The sequence below is a fragment of the Anolis carolinensis genome, chromosome 2 (genome assembly GCF_035594765.1).
Source record: "Anolis carolinensis isolate JA03-04 chromosome 2, rAnoCar3.1.pri, whole genome shotgun sequence".
NCBI lineage: Eukaryota > Metazoa > Chordata > Lepidosauria > Squamata > Dactyloidae > Anolis > Anolis carolinensis.
Window position 1 is genome coordinate 8,701,402 of NC_085842.1, and position 21,130 is coordinate 8,722,531.

Here is a 21,130-nt window from a genome sequence, read left to right on the forward strand (position 1 = left end):
CTTTTAATAGTCAATGTTTTTGGAGTGAGTGTTTTTAATGTATTGTGATATTTTGGTGGTAAATTTGCAAATACAGTAATTACTACATAGCATTACTGCGCATGGAACTACTTTTTGTGTCAAATTTGTTGTATAACATGATGTTTTGGTGTTTAATTTGTATAATGATGACCTAATTCGATGTGTAATTGGTTTTCCTGAATCCCTTCTTATTATCCAACATATTTATTTATGCAACGTTCTGCCGGCTTGTTTATGTTGGATAAGTGAGATTCTAGTGTATATTTATAATGTGATATTATTTGTTTAGAAGTGGATTATATGAGGCGCCTTCTGTTATAACAATAATAATTATTATAGTCTTGAATGATTATCATTGTGATAAAAATAATAACTACTTATTATTAGTTGTTATTATATTGTTGAATGATTATCAATGTTATAATAATAATTATTAATTTGTGAATGATTATTACTATAATAATAATAATAATTTTCTATTATTACGATTTGTTAATACATTGTTGAATGATTGTCAGTGTTATAATAATAAGAACTGACTATTATTATGAATTATTATGTTCTCGAATGATTATCAGTATTATACTAATAATAAATTAGTATTATTATTGGTGATTATGACATTCTTAACTGATGATCAGTTATTATATTAATAATTATTACAGGGAAGGGAAAGGTGAGGGCGATAGGGTTTGAGAGGGGAAAAAGGGGGGCTTCTGAGGCATTGGAGGGGTTGTCATTTGTGGGTGAGAACAACAACAACAATAACAACAACAGAAAAGGGGGAAGCTCAGCCTGGGCCAACTGGGGCCTTCCCTTGACTTGTTTTGGGCGCCAACTTCCACCCTTCCTGGCCTGAGGCTCTTTCCTTTTCCCCATCAGCCGTTTAACCGGGTGAGGGGGAAAAGGAAGGGCCCTGAGGCCGGGAAGGGCGGGGGGGGGTTGGCGCCCCAAACCACTCGAGGGGAGGTCCAGGCCTGCTCGAGGGCCGTGCCCTCCTCTTCCCCCCTCACCTTGAAGAGCTTGAAGACCTCCGAGAAGAACCGAGAAGGGAGGAGGAGGAGGAGAGAGGGTGAGGCGGGGGGGGGAGGCTCCGCGGGGCCTTCCTCGCATTGGGGGGAGGGGAGAGGGACGGGAGGAGGGGGCCTGAACGGCAACCGGGGCCCTCCATGGGCCCTGAGGGGGGAGGACATTGAGGGGGAGAGGGCAGAGAGCGACGTGAGGCCCGCACGCCTCCCAGCGCGGCCTCCTCCATCCCGCGCCCAGCAAGGAATCGGCCTCCCTGCCTTCCTTCCTTCAGCTCTGAGGCGAGGTGTGTGTGTGCGCGCGCGGGAAGGGATGGGGGGGTGCGCGCAGGCGCACATCGCCTGTTGCAGTTTTTGGCCGTTTGTGGCCCTGTGATTGTGTTTGTCCTATAAATCTTACTGGAGCCGCGCGAGCGCCATAAAGGGTTGAAGCATGGTGTTTTTGCGCATGCGTACTTAGTTTTGGCATTTTTTGGTGTTGTGATAGTGTTTTATGTGTAAATTTGTTGTATCTTACTGGAGGCGGGGATGATGGATTGCGTTGCCAATTTTCGAGTTTGGGGGGGCTGTAGATTTGTTGTTTTGTCCATCGCCGTGATGCCATCACTCTTTTATATATATAGATAACTTTATTTTTATACCCCGCCCCAGCTCCCCAAAGGGACTCGGGGCGGCTTACATGGGGCCTGGCCCGATAAAACAAACAAATAACAGTAACAAAGCAATAAAACAATTATCCCAGTAAAAAACATCAACATCAATTAAAACAATCATTAAAATCAACAAGCAGGATACAGTGTTAAAAACAGGAGACTAATGCTGTTAGATGGTCTTATTGTCTATATTGGTTTTAATGTATGACTGTTTATTGTATGTGACATTGGGCTTGTTCCTCATGTGCGCCGCCCCGAGTCCCCATGGGGGAGATGGGAGCGGGATATAAAAATAAAGTTATTATTATGACAGGTCCCGCCTCAGTGACAATCACTGTATCTGACGCATTTTATTCTGCTCCATCAGTTGGAAATAATTTCACCGTTTATCCCGCCCCAAGTCTCCCATTAAATGCAGCACTTTACCCATCTTCCTCACCCATTGGGTTTACAATATACACTCCTCGCCCTTTGGCCCAGTTCCTCCTGTTTGATCCTTGATCTGTTTTTTGAATTATGTTCTACTATGCCATTTTTACTCTCTTACTATTTTACTATGTTACTGTGTATAATTGTGTTTTTATCTTGATTTTATCTTTTTACTTATTGATGATGCATGCTGTGCATGTATTTTATTTTGTTTTATTGTCATTACCTGGGCTTGGCCCCATGTTAGCCGGCCCGAGTCCCTTTGGGGAGATGGAGGTGGGGTAAAAAATAAAGTTGTTGTTGTTGTTGTTATGGTTGGGTAATGGAGCTGAAGAAGCAGGAGGGGAAATTCAGCACAGAAGAGGAAAAAGGGCTGCACAGGGATATCCTAAGCTAATATAATGGGGCCGAAGAGGCAGGAGAGAAAATGCAGTAAGTACTTAGGCAGCAGAGGAACATCTGGCTCTTCCAAAGGGATCCCAGTCTCTTTGGGCAAATCAAGGATCAGAGGAGGCAGGGGAGGAAACGCAACACAGAAGTTAAAACTTTTTGGGGATTTATTGTAAATGTTGACCCAGCTCGTGTCCATTGCGAATTGTAATTGTGTTAATTTCTTCTGACCACTACTAGAGTCATTACAGAAATGTGTCCCAATTATTTTATTCTATAAATTAAATTTCTCACTTGTCACTTTGAGTGGTTTTGTAAGTATATCCCGATGTATGTGATTTTTATTATCTGAATAGTGTTTATGTTCTATTTCTCAGGCATTGGACGTTTGGTGATTTTTTGTTGCTCACCACCCCGAGTCCCTTTTGGGAGATAGAGCGGGATAGAAAAAGGTTTGGTCTAGGTCAAGTAGAATCATAGAATCATAGAATAGTAGAGTTGGAAGAGACCTCAAGGGCCATCTAGTCCAACCCCCCGCTAAGAAGCAGGAAATCGCATTCAAAGCACCCCCGACAGATGGCCATCCAGCCTCTGCTTAAAAGCCTCCAAGGAAGGAGCCTCCACCACGGCCCGGGGGAGAGAGTTCCACTGCCGAACAGCCCTCACAGTGAGGAAGTTCTTCCTGATGTTCAGGTGGAATCTCCTTTCCTGTAGTTTGAAGCCATTGTTCCGTGTCCTAGTCTGCAGGGCAGCAGAAAATAAGCTTGCTCCCTCCTCCCTATGACTTCCCCTCACATATTTGTACATGGCTATCATGTCTCCTCTCAGCCTTCTCTTCTGCAGGCTAAACATGCCCAGCTCTTTAAGCCTCTCCTCATAGGGCTTGTTCTCCAGACCCTTAATCATTTTAGTTGCCCTCCTCTGGACGCTTTCCAGCTTGTCAACATCTCCCTTCATCTGCGGTGCCCAAAACTAGACACAGTATTCCAGGTGTGGTCTGACCAAGGCAGAATAGAGGGGGAGCATGACTTCCCTGGATCTAGACGTTATTCCCCTATTGATGCAGGCCAAAATCCCATTGGCTTTTTTAGCTGCCGCATCACATTGTAGGCTCATGTTTAACTTGTTGTCCACGAGGACTCCAAGATCTTTTTCGCACACACTGCTGTCAAGCCAGGCGTCCCCCATTCTGTATCTTTGATTTCCATTTTTTCTGCCGAAGTGAAGTATCTTGCATTTGTCCCTGTTGAACTTCATTTTGTTAGTTTCGGCCCATCTCTCTAGTCTGTCAAGATCGTTTTGAATTCTGCTCCTGTCTTCTGGAGTGTTAGCTATCCCTCCGAGTTTGGTGTCATCTGCAAACTTGATGATCGTGCCTTCTAACCCTTCGTCTAAGTCGTTAATAAAGATGTTGAACAGAACCGGGCCCAGGACGGAGCCCTGCGGCACTCCACTTGTCACTTCTTTCCATGATGAAGACGACGCATTGGTGAGAATCACCCTTTGGGTTCGTTCGCTTAGCCAATTACAGATCCACCTAACCGTAGTTTTGTCTAGCCCACATTTTACTAGTTTGTTTGCCAGAAGGTCGTGGGGGACTTTGTCGAAGGCCTTACTGAAATCTAGATATGCTACATCCACGGCATTCCCTGTATCGACCCAACTCGTAACTCTATCGAAAAAAGAGATCAGATTAGTCTGGCATGACTTGTTTTTGGTAAATCCGTGTTGACTATTAGCAATGACCGCATTTGTTTCTAAGTGTTTGCAGACCACTTCCTTAATGATCTTTTCCAGAATCTTGCCTGGTATTGATGTGAGGCTGACCGGACGGTAATTGTTTGGGTCGTTCTTTTTTCCCTTCTTGAAGATAGGGACCACATTCGCCCTCCTCCAATCTGCTGGGACTTCTCCTGTTCTCCAAGAACTCTCGAAGATGATTGCCAGTGGTTCTGAAATAACTTCCGCTAGTTCCTTCAATACTCTTGGATGTAGCTGATCTGGCCCTGGGGACTTGAATTCGTTTAGAGTGGCCAGGTGTTCCTGGACAACTTGTTTCCCTATTTGGGGTTGGATTTCCCCCAATCCTTCGTCCATTCCATGTTGCTGAGGTTGAAGATGGCTTTCTTTTTGTGAGAAGACCGAGGCAAAGAAGGCATTAAGCAGTTCTGCCTTTTCCCTATCCCCTGTCACCATCACCCCATCTACTCCTTGCAGTGGCCCTATCGCCTCCTTTTTCTTCCTTTTTCTACCAACATAAGCAAAAAAAACCTTTTTTGTTGTTTTTTATGTCCCTGGCAAGCCTGAGCTCATTTTGCGCTTTAGCCTTGCGAACCTTTTCCCTACAGGAGTTGGCTATACGTTTGAATTCTTCTTTGGTGATTTCTCCCCTTTTCCACTTCTTGTGCATGTCACTTTTGAGCTTTAGCTCAGTTAGAAGTTCTTTGGACATCCATTCTGGCTTCTTTGCACTTGTCTTATTTTTCTTCTTTGTTGGCACTGTTTGCATTTGCGCCTTGAGTATTTCACTTTTGAAAAACTCCCATCCATCCTTAACTCCCTTGTTTTTTAATATCGGCGTCCATGGAATGCCGCTCAGTAATTCCATCATTTTTTGGAAGTCAGCTCTCTTAAAGTCCAGAATGCGTGTTTGACTTGTCTTAGTTTCAGCATTCCTTTGTATTGCAAACTGCAGGAGCACATGGTCACTTGCCCCTAAGGATCCAACCACTTCAACTGTATTGATCAGGTCTTCCACATTTGTTAAGATTAGATCAAGAGTTGCTGATCCCCTTGTTGCCTCTTCTACCTTCTGGACCATAAAATTATCTGCAAGGCAAGTGAGGAATTTGTTGGACTTTGTACTCTTGGCTGAGTTTGTTTTCCAGCAGATATCGGGATAATTGAAATCGCCCATGACTACTATATCTCTTCTTTGTGCCTGTTTGGTCAGCTGTTGACAGAAGGCTTCATCAAGTCCTTCATCCTGACTCGGAGGTCTGTAGTAGACACCCACGACAAGATCTTTTTGAGTCCCGGTTCCCTTGATTCTTATCCAGATGCTTTCAAGCTGGTTTCCCGGATTACAGTCTTGCATTTCTTCTGCAACGTAACTGTTTTTGACATATAAAGCTACTCCCCCTCCTCTCCCCTTTGTTCTATTTATGTGAAAGAGGTTATAGCCCTCAATGGTTAAATTCCAGTGATGGGAGTCATCCCACCAGGTTTCAGTGATGCCTATGACATCGTATGTGTGGTGCTGTGCTAGGAGTTGGAGTTCGTCTTGCTTATTTCCCATGCTCTGAGCATTAGTGTAAAGACATGTAAGCCCCTGTGACCTCCCCTCGAACTGTTTATTTGGGATTATTGTGCTCTCTGTACTTGGTCCTTGCTGTGTTTGTGCAGCCCTCCGTTTAGCCTTACGGCGGTTCCCTGTGGTCGTGGGTAATATAGTGTTCGCCAGGCTGTTGTTCCCCTCCCCCAGTGGATTTAGTTTAAAGTGCGCCTGATGAGGTTTGTGAGTCTGTGTGCAAAAAGATGTTTTCCTACTTGTGTGAGATGCACCCCATCGCTTGCCAGTAGTCCATCCTCTTGGAAGAGTAGACCATGGTCAAGGAAGCCAAAATGCTCCTCTTGACACCATTTTCTGAGCCAGTTATTGACCTGTACTATTTTTCCGGCCCTTGTAGAGCCATGTCCTACAACGGGGAGGAGGGATGAAAAGATCACATGTACATTATACAGTTTTAGCTTTGTTCCCAGAGCTCGAAAATCATTTGTGATCTTTTGAAAAGTATGCCTAGCGGTGTCATTGGTACCTACATGAATCAACATAAGGTGGGGAGGGTGATGGGGCTTTAGGAGCCTGCTGAGCCTCTGAGTGATATGGTGTATTTTTGCCCCCGGGAGGCAGCATGTTTCTCGAGCCATCCCATCCGGTCTGGAAATGATGGCTTCCGTTCCTCTAAGGAGGGAGTCACCTACTACCAAGACCTGTTTCCTTTGAGGATTGACAGGGTCCCTTTTGTGCAAGACAGTGTGTATGTCCCCTGAAGAGTGTTCCTGTTGAAGTGAATCATGTAGGTGTAAAGTGTTGTCCTCCTCCTCAACATCCCCAGTGCATTCATCAATGACAATCCATTGAGATACATCCGAGAGCCCATTACTCTCCCAAGGATGTTCCTGTTGCTCCTGGTCTATGATTGGGGGTGGAGCATTTGCATGATTACATAAGTGTGACTGTGGTGATGCACTGTCCCTGTCAGGGCTATCCCCTGCGCATTGATCCAGGATGGTCCACTGAGTGGTATCTAAGAAACTGTGGTCCTCCACAAGATGTGTTTCCTGATTGTATGTTAATGATGTAAGAATTTCAAATCTGTTGTGTAAATGCAGCTGAGCAGAGGAGTTCTGTGGAGGCTGCCTGGTCCTGCGTCTCCTTCTATGGGTGACCTCCTTCCAAGCCTGAGGGTTGTCTACCTTTGAGTTGATCTCCCCATAAGGTTCCTGATCATGGTCTTGGTGGTGTTGGTGTGATGCAGGCTGCTGATCTACAGCAGCGTGTTGTGCAGTGTCCAAGAAGAGCTCGAGTGCCTGAATGTCCTTAAGGGTCTTAATACGGTGCTCGAGCTGTTGGATCCTCTGCTCCATCAGAGTCATCTGTTTGCATTTGGAGCAGATGTAGTTGTCTAGTTTTTGTGTGAAAAAGCGGAACATGCCACAGCTGGTGCATGTGATGGGAATGTTTTGCTTTTGTTGCATCTCTTGGTGAGCGTGGTGGCCAAGTGGGATCTTTGTACAGTTAAGTAATATGCACGCACTTTATGTGCAGACTGCAACAAACCACGTCTTTGTGTATTTGTTTATGTTGCTTTGTTTCCTGTATGTACTGCAAAGGATAGTTAGTAAAGGTGCCTTTTTCTTCTGCGAGAACCAACTGCCCTTCTGGGATCAGGCTCTGGCAGAAACTCACACTGGCAAATAAAGCTTTCCCAGAAACTCAATTAACAGGGGACAATGCCTGCTGTCAATCAACTTAAGTACCTGGCTCTCTTTCAACACAACAGTCACACAACAGTTAGACTTTGACCACAGGAGCCAAGCCCAAACTCAGTTTAAAATCTTAGCCAAATCTTAGCCAAATCCTACCTGAAGCCAGGGAGCAAAAATGTCCTCCTGCTTCCTCTGCTTCTGCGAGAACCAACTGCCCTTCTGGGATCAGGAGGACAGGGTTTGCTGTGAGTCTGCCCCAGAAGCAAGCAGACATGGCTGAAGGTTGATCCATAAAGGAATGAGGAGAGTAAAGAACGACAGAGCTGGTTGAAGATGAAAAGCCCCTCCCACGCCATGCGTTCTCCCTGGACTTCCTTCGTCGTCTCATGGACCAGTCCAGGCCAGAGCTCCCCGTCAGCTGTCACCGCCCCCAGTTCCTTCAAGGTCAACCCAGTCCCTTCAAGGATACTGTCCATCCATCTCGCCCTTGGTCGTCCTCTCTTCCTTTTTCCTTCCATTTTCCCCAGCATCGTGATCTTTTCCAAGCTTTCCTGTCTCCTCATGATGTGGCCAAAATACTTCAACTTTGCCTGTAATATCCTTCCCTCCAGTGAGCAGCCATTGGGCATTATTTCCTGGAGGATGGACTGGTTGGATCTTCTTGCCAAGGTCCAAGGCACTCTCAGGATTTTCCTCCCTTTAAAGGGCTTCTTTGGAGTCTGACACTTGGCAGAACTTGTGACCCTCGCTAGGAATAGTGGTGTCCCTCAGGGAGTACAATAGAGTCTCACTTATCCAACATAAACAGGCCGGCAGAATGTTGGATAAGCGAATATCTTGGATCATAAGGAAGGATGAAGGAAAAGCCTATTAAACATCAAATTAGGTTATGATTTTACAAATGAAGCGCCAAAACATCATGTTAGACAACAAATTTGGCAGAAAAAGTAGTTCAATATGTAGTAATTCAAAGTGCTGGTGATCACCTATAAAGCTCGGAACAGTTTGGGACCCATCTACCTTGGGGATCGTCTCTCCCCCTACGAACCTGTACGGTCTCTTTGGTCATTGGGGGAGGCCCTCCTCTCGCTCCCGCCAGCGTCACAAGCGCGGTTGGTGGGGACGAGGGCCCCCCGGTTATGGAATTCGCTGCCTGGGGAGATCAGGCAAGCCCCCACCTTAATGGCATTTCGGAAGAGTCTGAAAACCTGGCTTTTCACCCAGGCCTTTGGTTAAGATCAGCTTTTTCCATCACAATTATTATGCCCCTCGACCTTTTGCACTGGTCGCTCTTCCCGATTCCTGATTGCTTGATATTATTCAGGACTCCTCCCTACCGTACCTAATGTGACCTTAAATGATTCTAATACACTTTATCTATTTACGAATTGGCTACCCATAATGTGCACCTTGCTTATCCACTATTGCAACCTCATTGTTTTTAATTTGATGTTTTAATTCTGTGTTGTATTTTTAACCTATTGTGTATATATTTTTTTATTGGTTTTTGTTTTTGTCTTTTGATGTTTTATATTTTATCATTGCTTGTATTTTGATTTTGCTGTAAGCCGCCCCGAGTCCCCATTGGGGGAGATGGAGGCGGGATATAAATAAACTTATTATTATTATTATCATTATTATAATGCTATGTAGTAATTACTGTATTTACGAATTTAGCAACAAAATATCAAGATGTATTGAAAACATTGACTACAAAAATGCGTTGGATAATCCCGAACGTTGGATAAGCGAGTGTTGGATAAGTGAGACTCTGCTGTATTTCGGAGCTTCCCTTCTGCCTTCATCACGTGAGCACCTGAGGCGATGTGCCTGCGGGGACTCCTCTCATCCGGTTCAAGGCAGAGCGTGTGTGTGTGTGTGGGGGGGGGGGGGAGATCCTGGGAGAGGGGGAGGGGCAGGTCCCACAGGCGGAGGGGTCTCTGGAGTTCCGAACGGGGAAGAACGGGTCTGATTTTATGTTTGAAATGTATATTTTTAATTCATAATGTATTTCAATAGTTTAACTGTCTCATGTGCTGTTTTATATTGGTTTTTATGGGCATCTAATGGTTGCCACTGAGGTAAGCTGCTCTGAGTCCCGTCGGGTGAGAAGGGCGGGATTACTATTATTATTATTATTTATTAAACTTTATTTGTACCCCGCTAGCATCTCCCAAAGGCCTCGATGCGGCTTACAAAGGCCAAGGCCTCAACACACAATATAACAATACAAAACAAAAAGCAAATTAAAAACAGTATAAACCACAAGCAATAACAATACGCTAGAACACAATAAAACTGGGCCGGGCCAGAGTAATGGGTACAAGATTAAAAGTGCTGATGTGACAGGTGATATATAAGGCTTACAGGGCATATCAGGGATATAAAGGTGAGAAATAAATAATAAATAAATAAGGGTCAGTCCCACGAGGCCAAGACGTGGCTCCCAGGGCTTTCCTTGCAGAGTGTGCCGGGCCCTCCCTCCCTCCCTCCCTCCTCTCTCTCAGAGAGCACAGAGTCCACACAGAGACCCGCGTCTGCACTGCGCTCTAACCCGGTTCAAGGCGGCTGGTTTGGGTTTCCTCTGGCAGTGAAGGAAGGAATGAGAGAGGGAGGGAGGCGCATGCGCAGTGGCGCCGCCACGGGCCCAGAGGGCAGAGCAGGCCGCAGCCTCACCAGGGCAGACCGGGCCCCGACCGGGAGGGAGGCAGGCCCGTGAGCAGAGGCAGAGCCCGGGCGGAGGGCAAGGCGCGGGGGGCAAACTCGGAGACCCACACAGCCCCCCACTCGCACTCGCACTCGCACTCACCCTCTCCTCAGCTTTCTTCTTCTCTCTCCGAAAGGCCTTTCCTTCCTCCTCCGGAAGTGAGCTCACAGGGAAAGGCGCCGGCCCGTCTCCGCTCTAGGAAAGGCCTCCTTTTCTCGGTGGACTTCCGCCCGGGCCTAACATGGCAGCCGCGGGCAGGATGCCCATAGAGGGGCGGGGCTTCTCGGCAGTTGAACGGAGCCCGACACAGACAGACAGAGAGAGACGCTCCTCCGTTCTTTGCCGCAAAACGTCCAATGGGAATCCGCCTCCCTCCCTGACGTCATCAGTCTCCGGGCAGAATCTCCCCCGGCCCTTTCCTTCCCCGTTCGGTCATTAACGGTCATTCCCGGGACCCGCCCATGGGGATCGGCCCCCGCTCGAGGAAGCGGGAAAGGGAGGGCCAGGCCAGGAAGGAAGGAAGGAAGGATTGAGGGGTCGTGTCGGGGAAGCAGCCTCCTCCGGCCTCCTCCAGACGGTGTTTCCCTGCTGCCTAATGTGTCGCTTCAGAACCTGAAGTGTAGCTCTGACGGGATTGGGAGTTTCCTCCTCTCCCTAGACCCAGAGACGTGGGCGGGGTCACGTGAGTGGCCGAGGGACCGTTGGGAAGGCCGAGGCCTCATCCGGGTGAAGGAAGGGCGCTGAGGTAAGAAGACAATAGACTGTACATACAGATAATAATACATAATAATGTTGTAATAGGCAAAAGGTCAAGGTTTTCCCCTCATACCAATATTGTGCTATGCTAATAATATAATAGACTGTATATGCTTATAATAATACATAATAATGTTGTAATAGGCCTCCCAAAGTCTCTTTGTGTAATTCTGCCTTTCTTTCACAGAGGATTTTTGGCTGAGAATTTCGGAGTAGAGCCTGTGGAGGGATTTCCTTCCCTTGAAAGAAATAAGAGGAAGGAAAAGCATCTTGGATACGGTTGGGTTCTTCACCAGAGTGGTTCCAGCATGGAGAGACCCAACTCACGTGGGCCTGAAGCAGGACCTGGGGGCAGTGGGGAATCCTGGGAAAGAACCAGACATGAGTCCCTGAGTGTGGACCTTGACAGCTCGGACACACAGCGCCAGCGCTTCAGGCAGTCCTCCTACCAAGAGGGTGAAGGACCCAGAGGGGTTTGCAGTCGTCTCCACGATCTGTGCCGCCAGTGGCTGAAGCCAGAGCAGCACACCAAGGCCGAGGTGCTGGACCTGGTGACCCTGGAGCAGTTCCTGAGCATCCTGCCCCCAGAGATGGGGAGCTGGGTCCGAGAGTGTGGGGCAGAGACCTGTTCCCAGGCGGTGGCCCTGGCGGAAGGCTTCCTCCTGAGTCGGGCCGAGGACAAGGAGCAGGAAGGACAGGTGAGAGCATTCCCTCTGGGTTTCACTAACCTGGGGACTGATGGACAGGTTGAACGTACATCCTGCCTTTCTTCCGAGATGGGACCGATGTGGGGGATAAGCAAGGCCCTGCTCCCTCGACCTCTCTCCCCACCTGCTCTGCCCCTCCATCTCTACCCTCAGCTTGGTTGATGCTCTGCTCAAGATAGAACATAGACAATGATGGGAGGGGGGGGGGCATTGGTTCCAAACTAGGTTGCCATCTCAGAGTTATTCTTTCCAAAAAGGTCTAGAGGTCTGTGATATTTCTGAACTTTTCCCAAACTCCTTCTGGAATGCTCTGTGCTCTTCCAGGCCCATAACAATAACTCCATGGAAGTCCCTGCACCAGAGGAATCTCCACCAGACACCACCCAGAGTCTCAGGCAGAAGGAGCTGAAGCGGGAAGGAGACGGGGCTGCCGCCTTGCAGGGTGAGAAGGGACTCTTCAGGGAGTTTTGGGGGTTTGTGCCAGTGGAAATCCCACTTTGGGGGGATGATTGCACACCCACAGTTTGAGCTTCAGAAGGTGAAGGATCATTTGGCCTTGAGATGGGTATATATCTTAAACTCATGTCCTTTGTGTGATCTTTTATGGACTTCAATATGAATTTTATAGAAATGCAGTTTTAATGTGGATCTTTTATAGAAATGTGGATCTTTGTTGAATTTTGGCAATGTTTGTGTTTTTAAAATTGTGTTGTAACCTGCCTAGAACTGCAAGAAGAGGCGAGTAAAAAAATAAAATTATTATTATCATTGTTATTGTTATTTATGTGACCAGCTTTCCACCCCTTGCTCTCTCTCCAGGGTCTGGAATGATGCTGTTGCCGAATCCTCAGCCGTTTCTCCCCCTTTGCGATGGAGTGGGACTGAGTCAGGTAAGCAGAAGGATTCCTGGGAGCAGAGGACTGGGCCTGCCGGGGTGCCTTTGGTTCCAGGATTAATTGTAAAATATCTGTTGAAACAGGCAAGATGGAATGTGTTTCCTTAGAAGTGAAATACTGACGGCACAATTGCAAACAGCACCAACAAGGAGGGAAAAAAATATAGAGAAAACTAAAGAAACCAGAATGGATGTTCAAAGAACTTTCAACGGAGCTAAGATTGAAGAGGGGCGTGTACAAGAAATGGAAAGGAGGGGGGATCACCAAAGAATGTAAACGACTAACCAGCATAAATAGGGAAAAGGTCTAACGATCTAAATCAGAAAATGAGGTTAGAAGAGAAAATGAGCCAAGAGTAGGGTCTGTGCCTGGAGAAGGTGGTGAGATGCTAACCAGGGATAGGGAAGAGTTAGAACATGGCCTCAGTCTTCTCCCAAAGGGAAATGGGTATTCTGCCTGAGCAAGATGGAGCAACTGGGGAAATGCAACCCAAAATAGGTAAAGAAGGAGTCTAGGAATACCTGGCCACTCTCAATGAATCCCAGTCTCCAGGGCCAGGTGAACTACACCCAAGAGTATTGAACTAACAGCAGTAATCCCAGAACCACTGGCAATCCTCTTTGTTCATTTTTGGGAACAGGAGAAGTCCCAGCCGGGTGGAGGAGGCAAAGGTTGTCTCTATCTCCAAGAATGGACCAAAAAGAGGTCCCCTAACAATGACCATCCAGTTATCTTGACCTGTCCCATAAGCAGTTGGAGCAGCTGTTTAGACTCTTGAATTTTTATAAGGAGGAGATCGTTTGATGTGGATCAATAATCGTTATAGAGGAAGCATTTCTGTTTGTTTGCTATTATGCACTCGTTATCAAACCAGTTTTTGGGTCTGACCCTGGGATGCCTCGGCATTATTTGCCAATCGTATAGTTTTTAAAAGATAGATTTTATAAGGGATTCAAACCCGGTGATGCCTCCTCGAAATCTGGGATTTCAATGATCGTAGTTTCTATGGACAACACTTCCTAAGAGTTCAAGATATCTAGGCACACCCCCTTCATCTTAAGGTTCCGCTTCAGCCTAGTGCATTGTGGGTAGGTTTCTCCAGGTGGGGAAGAGCTTCTCTCCAAAACCAGGGGAAGTGGGAGATAGATGATCACTAAGCAAGGAATTGTCTATAGCAAATGAATCAATGTCGCTAGCTATGGAGGGTGAAGTCAGAAGATAGTCTATGACACTAGAGCCCCTTGGTGAGACCAATGTATATTCTCCAGAGTCAGGAAATTGAGTTAGTCCATTTAGCCGGGACAGGTTGAGCTGCGTGGCCATTTTGGTCAGGCACGTTTCGGCTTGGTTGCACGCTTGGTCCTTAGAGTGTCGGGCTTCTGGTGTCAGGAGAGAGTTGAAGGGATCTTCCTCCAGGCCCTCTTCTCTCAACACATTTACCAAACTAGATCCTACCCTTGCATTGAAGTCGCCCGTTATCTTGACCTAAATAGCAGGGAAGATGTTGGAGCAGATCATGAAGAAGGCCGTCTGGAATCACTGAAGGGCAAGATGGGTTTCTCCAAAACAAGTCATGTCAGACTAATCTGTTTTTGAATTGAGTTCCAAGCTTGGGAGATGAAGGAAATGCAGTGGATGTAGCACATCTTGCTTTCAGCAAGACCTTTGGAAAGTAATGTAAATCTGCTTTAAAGAATTTCTTGTTTTTTTTTGATAGCTCTCACGTGTGAAGGGATTTTTTTTTCTTCTTCCGCCAGGGCCCAATCGCCTTTGAGGACGTGGCTGTGGATTTCTCCCTGGAGGAGTGGGTTCTCCTGAATCCTGACCAGAAAGCCTTGCACAAGCAGGTCATGGAGGAGATGAATGGGATTGTGGACTCTCTTGGTAAGGCTCCCTCACTGATGGGATTTCTGTTTCAAAAGGCAGTATTAGCCTAAATCATCACAGTCACCGAGGGTCCGCAAGGCAGGGCTTATGTTAGAAATATATGAAATAATAATAATAATAATAATAATAATAATAATAATAATAATAATAATAATATAATGTTAGCACCAATTCAGACTCAAGTGGGATGATTTCCATAATGAGTCAAATCGAAGCCTCTCTCTCTCTCTCTCTGTCTGAGTGTTTGTGTGAGAGGCAAGGAGAGGGAGGAAGCAGATAGGCTGGAGAGAGAGGCCAGAGAATGGATCATGAAGAAAAACAAACTTCCCCTAACTTCAGATACGCAGAGGTGGCTATACATCTTAGGATTGGTGTGGTATTCAACCTTGTTTTTCCCCCCAACCAGGCAGGCTAACCTTTGCGTTTCTGAAGGCTCAGCTCTCTCTCTCTAGGCTGCCTCTCCCAGCACACAAACAGCCCCTAACCTCATTCATTTGCAAGATGGTGACTTGTAATATCATGTGTTATGTGTTCTGTGCTTGTGGATGATCGGGGCTCAGGGTTTTTTGTGCACTAGGAGAGGCATAGAGCAGGAGTCACACTCTCTGCTCTTCTCCTTCAAGTGGTAAGAGTGTCATTCATGGTAGTTTCACATCTGCAGAAATCTAGCTCTTTCCAATTGTGTGCATCTTTTTGAAAAACTCTGTATGTTTATTTTACCCTAAATGTTAGAAAATCCCAAATTTTCCACAGCCACTTTCCTAAATACTCATACTCTTATTATTGAACATTTTTGCTTATTCAACGTTCTGCCAGCCAGTTTATGTTGGATAAGCGAGACTCTGCTCTACTCTGAAATTAGGTATGGGATCTTCTACGTTGGAGCGGAAAAATCCAACCTTAAGGGAGCATGGAAAAAGAGAACGGGGATTGGGGGGGAGAAATAAAAAGGAGGGAACGATGGTGAAATGGATGGTAGTTGGTAAAGTCTAAAGCTAGAGAAAAAAGGCAAGCATTTGGATGTGAAGGGAAAAGGCATCCATTCCCCAGAGAGAAGGAGGCGGAATAAAAAAACCGGGCTGGGCTGAGCAACAGGGAGCCTCTGGAGCGTATGTTACTCATCTCTCTCTTAGAGGCTCCAGGCAGACAACCAGGGTCCATCTTCACTGAACAAGGGGAGGGGAAAGGACAACAGGCATATCTTCTTTTCCTCCATGACTGTGTTATTTTAAGAATCATTTCAATTCACTTCTTATCCCACTTCCTTTGAGTCTTTATGACTCACACTGAGGAATGATTGTTTCTGTTCTTCTTTTTCACAGTAGATAACGGGGAGAAGAGCCATGTATGCACCAAGTACAGGAAGCATTTGGGACACAACGGGGGCCTTCATCGATACCAGCAAGCCCACACAGAAGATGGAGGTTCTGCCAGAGAAAGGCCCGACAAATGCAATGTATGTGGGCAGTGTTTTACCCAAAATATGGCACTTGTGCTTCACAAGACACTCAATGTTGGGAAAAGCCATCTTAAAGGGAAAGTATCCGCAAAATGTGTGGTGAAACACAAGAAATTTCACACAGGTCAGGAACCATACAGATGCCAAGAGTGTGGGAAATGTTTTGCTTCCAGTTCAGCCTTGGTGAAGCACAAAAAACTCCACACAGGAGAGAAGCCATACCAATGCCAGGAGTGTGGGAAATGTTTTGCTTCCAGTTCAAACTTGTTGAGGCACAAAAGACTCCACACAGGAGAGAAACCATACCAATGCCAGGAGTGTGGGAAATGTTTTACTCAGAGTTCAAACTTGGTGAGCCACAGAAGACTCCACACTGGTGAGAAGCCATACAAATGTGAGGAGTGTGGGAAATGTTTTACTGAGAATTCAAACTTGGTGAGCCACAAAAGACTCCACACAGGAGAGAAACCATACAAATGTGAGGAGTGTGGGAAATGTTTTACTGAGAGTTCAAACTTGGTGAGCCACAAAAGACTCCACACTGGAGAGAAACCATACCAATGCCAGGAGTGTGGGAAATGTTTTATTTCCAGTTCACACTTGGCGAGGCACAAAGGACACCATACAGGAGAGAAGCCATACAAATGCGAGGAGTGTGGGAAATGTTTTGCTTCCAGTTCAGACTTGTTGAAGCACAAAAGACTCCATACAGGAGAGAAGCCATACCAATGCCAGGAGTGTGGGAAATGTTTTGCTTCCACTTCAAACTTGTTGAAGCACAAAAGACTCCACACAGGAGAGAAACCATACCAATGCCAGGAGTGTGGGAAATGTTTTACTCAGAGTTCAACCTTGATGAGCCACAAAAGACTCCACACAGGAGAGAAGCCATACAAATGCTATGAATGTGGAAAATGTTTTACTCAGAGTTCATCCCTTTACCAGCACCAGAGAACACATACAGGCTAAAAACCAGCAATTGTGGGAAAATGTCTGATTTCAAACAGGACCCTTTGAGAAGTTTTTCGTCAGATTTGGTGGAGTCCCCATTCTTGTCATTTGAATCCGTAGGGTGGAGGTCCTGTTCTCTGGAGCAGCAGAAAGCAAGCTCTGTGTGACAATCCTTCAGAGCAGTGGTTCTCAACCTGTAGGTTCCCAAATGTTTTTGTAAACAGCTGGTAAACTGGCCCGAATTTCTGGGAGTTGTAGGCCAAAACACCTGGAGACCCATAGGTTGAGGACCACTGCTTCAGAGCGTTAAATATGGTTGTCTTGTCGCCTTGTTTGAAAAGAAATAAACCATCAGTTGTTCCTCGGCTTAGTTTCCAGCTCCATTTCCACCTTGGTTGCAAATGTCCAGTTTGTGAACGTCGTGCCCCTACAGAAACATCCTCTGTTTTCCTCCTCAGTCAGGAGTGATTAGCTTGCGTGTTGTAAATAGCCATTATGGGAGGGATCCAGAGTTAGCCCCTTCCCTTTAAGACAGTGGTTCCCAACCAGTGGGCTACGGACCACCAGTGGTTCGCAAGAACTGAAATACGGTCTGCCTTCTAACCTTCCCTTCTTTTCTCTTGCCCTTCCTTCCCTTTTCTCTTCCCTTCCCTTCCTTCTTTCCTTCTATCCTTGTCTTCCCTTCCTTTTTCTCTTCTCTTTCCTTCCTTTGACTTCTTTTCTCTTGCCCTTCCTTCCCTTTTCCCTTCCCTTCCTTCTTTCCTTGTCTTCCCTTCCTTTTTCTCTTCTTTCCTTCCTTTGCCTTTTCTCATGCCCTTCGTTAATAATAATAATAATAATAATAATACTTTATTTATACCCCGCCACCATCTCCCCAACGGGGACTCGGGGCGGCTTACATGGGGCCATGCCCAAGACAATACAATAAACCATAACATAATACAATTAAATAATACATTACATAAAATAAAACAGTACAACATAAGATCAAAACAGCAATATAACACGAGCGGGCCGCATGAATACTACATTTAAAAACTAGATTAAAAATTAAAACTCTGGGTGAGAAAGGGATCAGAATAAAACCTCGAGGGACGGGACATCAGATAGTGAACCAGTCTAGAGGATAAATATCGGGGGGGAGTAGCATAGAACATTTACTCTCCGAAAGCACACCGGAAGATCCATGTTTTAAAATCTTTCCTGAAGGCTAAAAGGGTGGGGGCTTGCCTGATTTCAATGGGCAGCGAGTTCCACAAGCGAGGGGCCACCGCAGAGAAGGCCCTCTCCCTTGTTCCTACAAGGCGAGCCTGAGATATAGGTAGTGGCGACAGGAGGGCCTCCCCCGATGATCGGAGAGGTCGGGCAGGTTTATGATAGGAGATACGGTCACGAAGGTAGGCGGGTCCCAAACCGTTTAGGGCTTTATAAATGATGGTCTGCACCTTGAATTGGGACCGGAAGATGAACGGCAGCCAGTGGAGCTCCTTAAACAGGGGAGTAGATCTCTCCCTGTAACTCGCCCCCGTTATTAGTCTGGCGGCCGAACGTTGGACCAGCTGTAACTTCCGGGCCGTCTTCAAGGGAAGCCCCACGTAGAGCGCATTACAGTAGTCCAGTCTAGAGGTAACTAATGCATGCACCACCGTGGTCAAGTCAGACTTCACGAGGTATGGTCGCAGTTGGCGCACAAGTTTGAGTTGTGCAAAAGCCCTCCCGGCCACCGCCGACACCTGCGCTTCAAGCATCAGCGCTGAATCCAGGAGGACCCCCAAACTGCGGACCTGTGATTTCACAGTGCAACCCCGTCCAGCACAGGTTGCCACCCAATACCCCGATCCGACGAGCGACTGACCAGGAGGGCCTCTGTCTTGTCAGGATTGATCCTCAGCTTGTTCCTCCTCATCCAGTCCGCCACAGCGGCCAGGCACTGGTTCAGCACCCGAGGGGCTTCCTTGGAGTCAGGTGGGAACGGGTAGTGGATTTGTGTGTCATCTGCGTAGAGATGGCAACACCCTCCAAAACTCCGGATGACCTCTCCCAGCGGTTTCATGTAGATGTTAAAAAGCATGGGGGATAAAATAGACCCTTGCGGGACCCCACAGGTCAAAGACCAGGGGTCCGAGCAGGTGTCCCCCAGCTTCACCATCTGGGAACGGCCCCCCAGGAAGGACTGGAGCCACTGCAAAACAGTGCCACCGAGTCCCATCCCGGAGAGCCTCCCCAGAAGGATACCATGGTCGATGGTATCGAAAGCCGCAGAGATGTCCAGGAGAACCAGCAGGGTCACACTCCCCCTGTCCAGTTCCCTGCGGAGGTCATCCACCAAGGCGACCAAAGCCGTCTCAGTGCTGTGCCCAGGCCTGAAGCCAGACTGCGAGCGGTCCAGAAAATCAGTGTCATCGAGGAACTCCTGGAGCTGCGTGGCCACCACCCTCTCCAGAACCTTGCCCAAAAACGGGAGGTTGGAAATTGGTCTGTAGTTGTTACATACAGATGGGTCTAGCGAGGTCTTTTTTAGTAACGGTTTTACCACCGCTTGCTTAAAACAAGATGGAAATGACCCCTGACCCAGGGAGGCAATTATTATAGCCACAAACCAATCCAACAACTCCTCTTTGGCCTGCTTAACCAGCCAAGAGGGACAAGGATCCAGAGCACAAGTGGTCGCCCTCACAGACCCAAGAATCCCCTCCACGTCATCCGGAAGAACAAGCCGGAAAGAATCCCACAAAATCGGACAGACAGGTGCCTCGGTTACCTCCGCTGGAACTACAATTAAGCTGGAGTCCAACTCATGGCGTATCTGAGCAACTTTGCCTGCAAAGTGGTGCGCAAAATCGCTGCACCTAGTTGCCAAGTCATCAGGAAGCCCCTGGGTCTCAGGAGGCCGCAGGAGCTCCCCAACAACTCGGAACAACTCCGATGGCCTGTTGGCCGCAGACGCTATGCGGGCAGTCGTGAAAGCTTTCCTGGCTGCTCGCAGAGCCACGGAGTAAGCCTTAATAGCGGCTTTAGCCCGTGCTTGGTCAGACACATCCCGAGATTTCCTCCAGATGCACTCTAGTCCCCTCCTCGCACGCTTCATCACGGCCAGCTCCTCAGTGAACCAAGGAGTCGACATGACTCTACGCAGCGAAAGAGGACGTTCGAGAGCGATCGTGTCAAGTGCCCTTGTCAGCTCACTATTATAGCGATCAGCCAGGACATCGACAGGATCGCCAGTCTCCAGAACAGGAAGATCCCCAAGAGACCTCAGGAGTCCATCCGGATCCATCAGCCTCCTGGGGCGGACCATCTTAATGGGTCCACCACCCCTGCGGAGGTTAGAAGACACGGCGAAACTCAAACAGATCAGATGATGGTCAGACCATGACAATGGAAGAATATTTTGCTCTTCCACTCTGACTGTCCCACCGTCCACAATGAAGACGAGGTCCAGCGTGTGTCCCGCCTGATGTGTGGGCCCAGATATAACTTGAGTCAGCCCCATGGTCGTCATGGCAACCATGAAATCCTGAGCTGCACCTGTCAAAGAGGTCTCGGCATGAATATTAAAGTCCCCCAAAACTATGAGTTGTTGGGAGACCAGGGCCGAATTGGAGACCACTTCTGCTAGCTCGGACAGAGAGACTGCTGGGTCGCGGGGTGGACGGTACACCAGCAGAATTCCCAAGCTGTCTCGGGCTCCCACCTTCAGGAAGACACACTCAAACCTCGAAGACTGCGGAACGGCGCATCTGATCAGGGCGATGGACTGCCGAGCAATCACCGCGACTCCTCCTCCCCGCCCCCCAGCCCTGGCCTGCTGATGCACCCCGAAACCTGGTGGGCACAGCTGAGTGAGATTCACACCACCCTGCTCGTCCAACCACGTCTCGGTGATGCATGCCAGATCCGCCCCCTCATCCAGGATCAAATCCTGGATAACAGCTGTTTTACCGTTGACGGATCTGGCGTTCAAAAGCAGGACCTTAAGGCTGGGAGGTCTGTCCTGAAGACTACCACACCTATTCCTCTCCAGGGTCGCAAAAACTCTGTTGCGCTTCTCCCTGGGTCGAAAGTGACCGTTCTTCCTTCTCCCCCAAACCACCTCAATGAGACCCTGCCCGTGGAAACCCTCTCCCCCCTGGAGAGATGACTGATTGAGGTTGCCCATTAAAGGGGATAGTCAGCTGTCCTGAGATAGAAAATCACCAGCAATACTTGGTTGTTTAAAGGAGGGGCCTATCTCCGCTGGTGTAGGAGGAAAGGAGT

General features: G+C 47.5%; 5 protein-coding genes across 5 annotated transcripts in view; 3 read left to right on the top strand and 2 right to left on the bottom strand.

Annotated features, from left to right (window-relative positions):
- LOC100563367 (zinc finger protein ZFP2) overlaps positions 1–10,608 on the bottom strand; it is a 44,664-nt gene extending 34,056 nt beyond the window's left edge. Inside the window, exon 1 of the mRNA XM_062973065.1 lies at positions 10,320–10,608. The gene's annotated coding sequence lies outside the window, so the exon portion shown is untranslated. The remainder of the gene's footprint in view (positions 1–10,319) is intronic.
- LOC100562976 (zinc finger protein 658B) overlaps positions 1–21,130 on the bottom strand; it is a 488,523-nt gene that overhangs the window by 206,400 nt on the left and 260,993 nt on the right. The gene's annotated exons all lie outside the window — the stretch shown is intronic.
- LOC134296954 (zinc finger protein 24-like) overlaps positions 10,635–21,130 on the top strand; it is a 133,035-nt gene continuing 122,539 nt past the window's right edge. Inside the window, exon 1 of the mRNA XM_062973155.1 lies at positions 10,635–10,962. The gene's annotated coding sequence lies outside the window, so the exon portion shown is untranslated. The remainder of the gene's footprint in view (positions 10,963–21,130) is intronic.
- On the top strand, positions 11,169–12,250 carry LOC100566073 (zinc finger protein 24-like). Its single transcript, XM_062973164.1, has 2 exons — positions 11,169–11,671; positions 12,005–12,250. Exons 1-2 carry the CDS (start codon positions 11,282–11,284, stop codon positions 12,206–12,208), a joined length of 594 nt encoding a protein of 197 aa, XP_062829234.1. The 5' UTR covers positions 11,169–11,281; the 3' UTR covers positions 12,209–12,250.
- LOC100553022 (zinc finger protein 501) lies at positions 12,360–16,891 on the top strand. The gene is made up of 3 exons (XM_062973108.1): positions 12,360–12,570; positions 14,334–14,460; positions 15,786–16,891. Exons 1-3 carry the CDS (start codon positions 12,508–12,510, stop codon positions 16,889–16,891), a joined length of 1,296 nt encoding a protein of 431 aa, XP_062829178.1. The 5' UTR covers positions 12,360–12,507.

Bases quoted from the DNA above. Each gene is read 5' to 3' on its own strand.
- LOC100566073 (XM_062973164.1), top strand. From the start codon at position 11,282: ATGGAGAGACCCAACTCACGTGGGCCTGAAGCAGGACCTGGGGGCAGT. The intron at 11,672-12,004 runs GTGAGAGCATTC...GTGCTCTTCCAG, and splicing joins ACAAGGAGCAGGAAGGACAG to GCCCATAACAATAACTCCAT.
- LOC100553022 (XM_062973108.1), top strand. From the start codon at position 12,508: ATGATGCTGTTGCCGAATCCTCAGCCGTTTCTCCCCCTTTGCGATGGA. The intron at 12,571-14,333 runs GTAAGCAGAAGG...TTCTTCCGCCAG, and splicing joins ATGGAGTGGGACTGAGTCAG to GGCCCAATCGCCTTTGAGGA. The intron at 14,461-15,785 runs GTAAGGCTCCCT...TCTTTTTCACAG, and splicing joins TGGGATTGTGGACTCTCTTG to TAGATAACGGGGAGAAGAGC.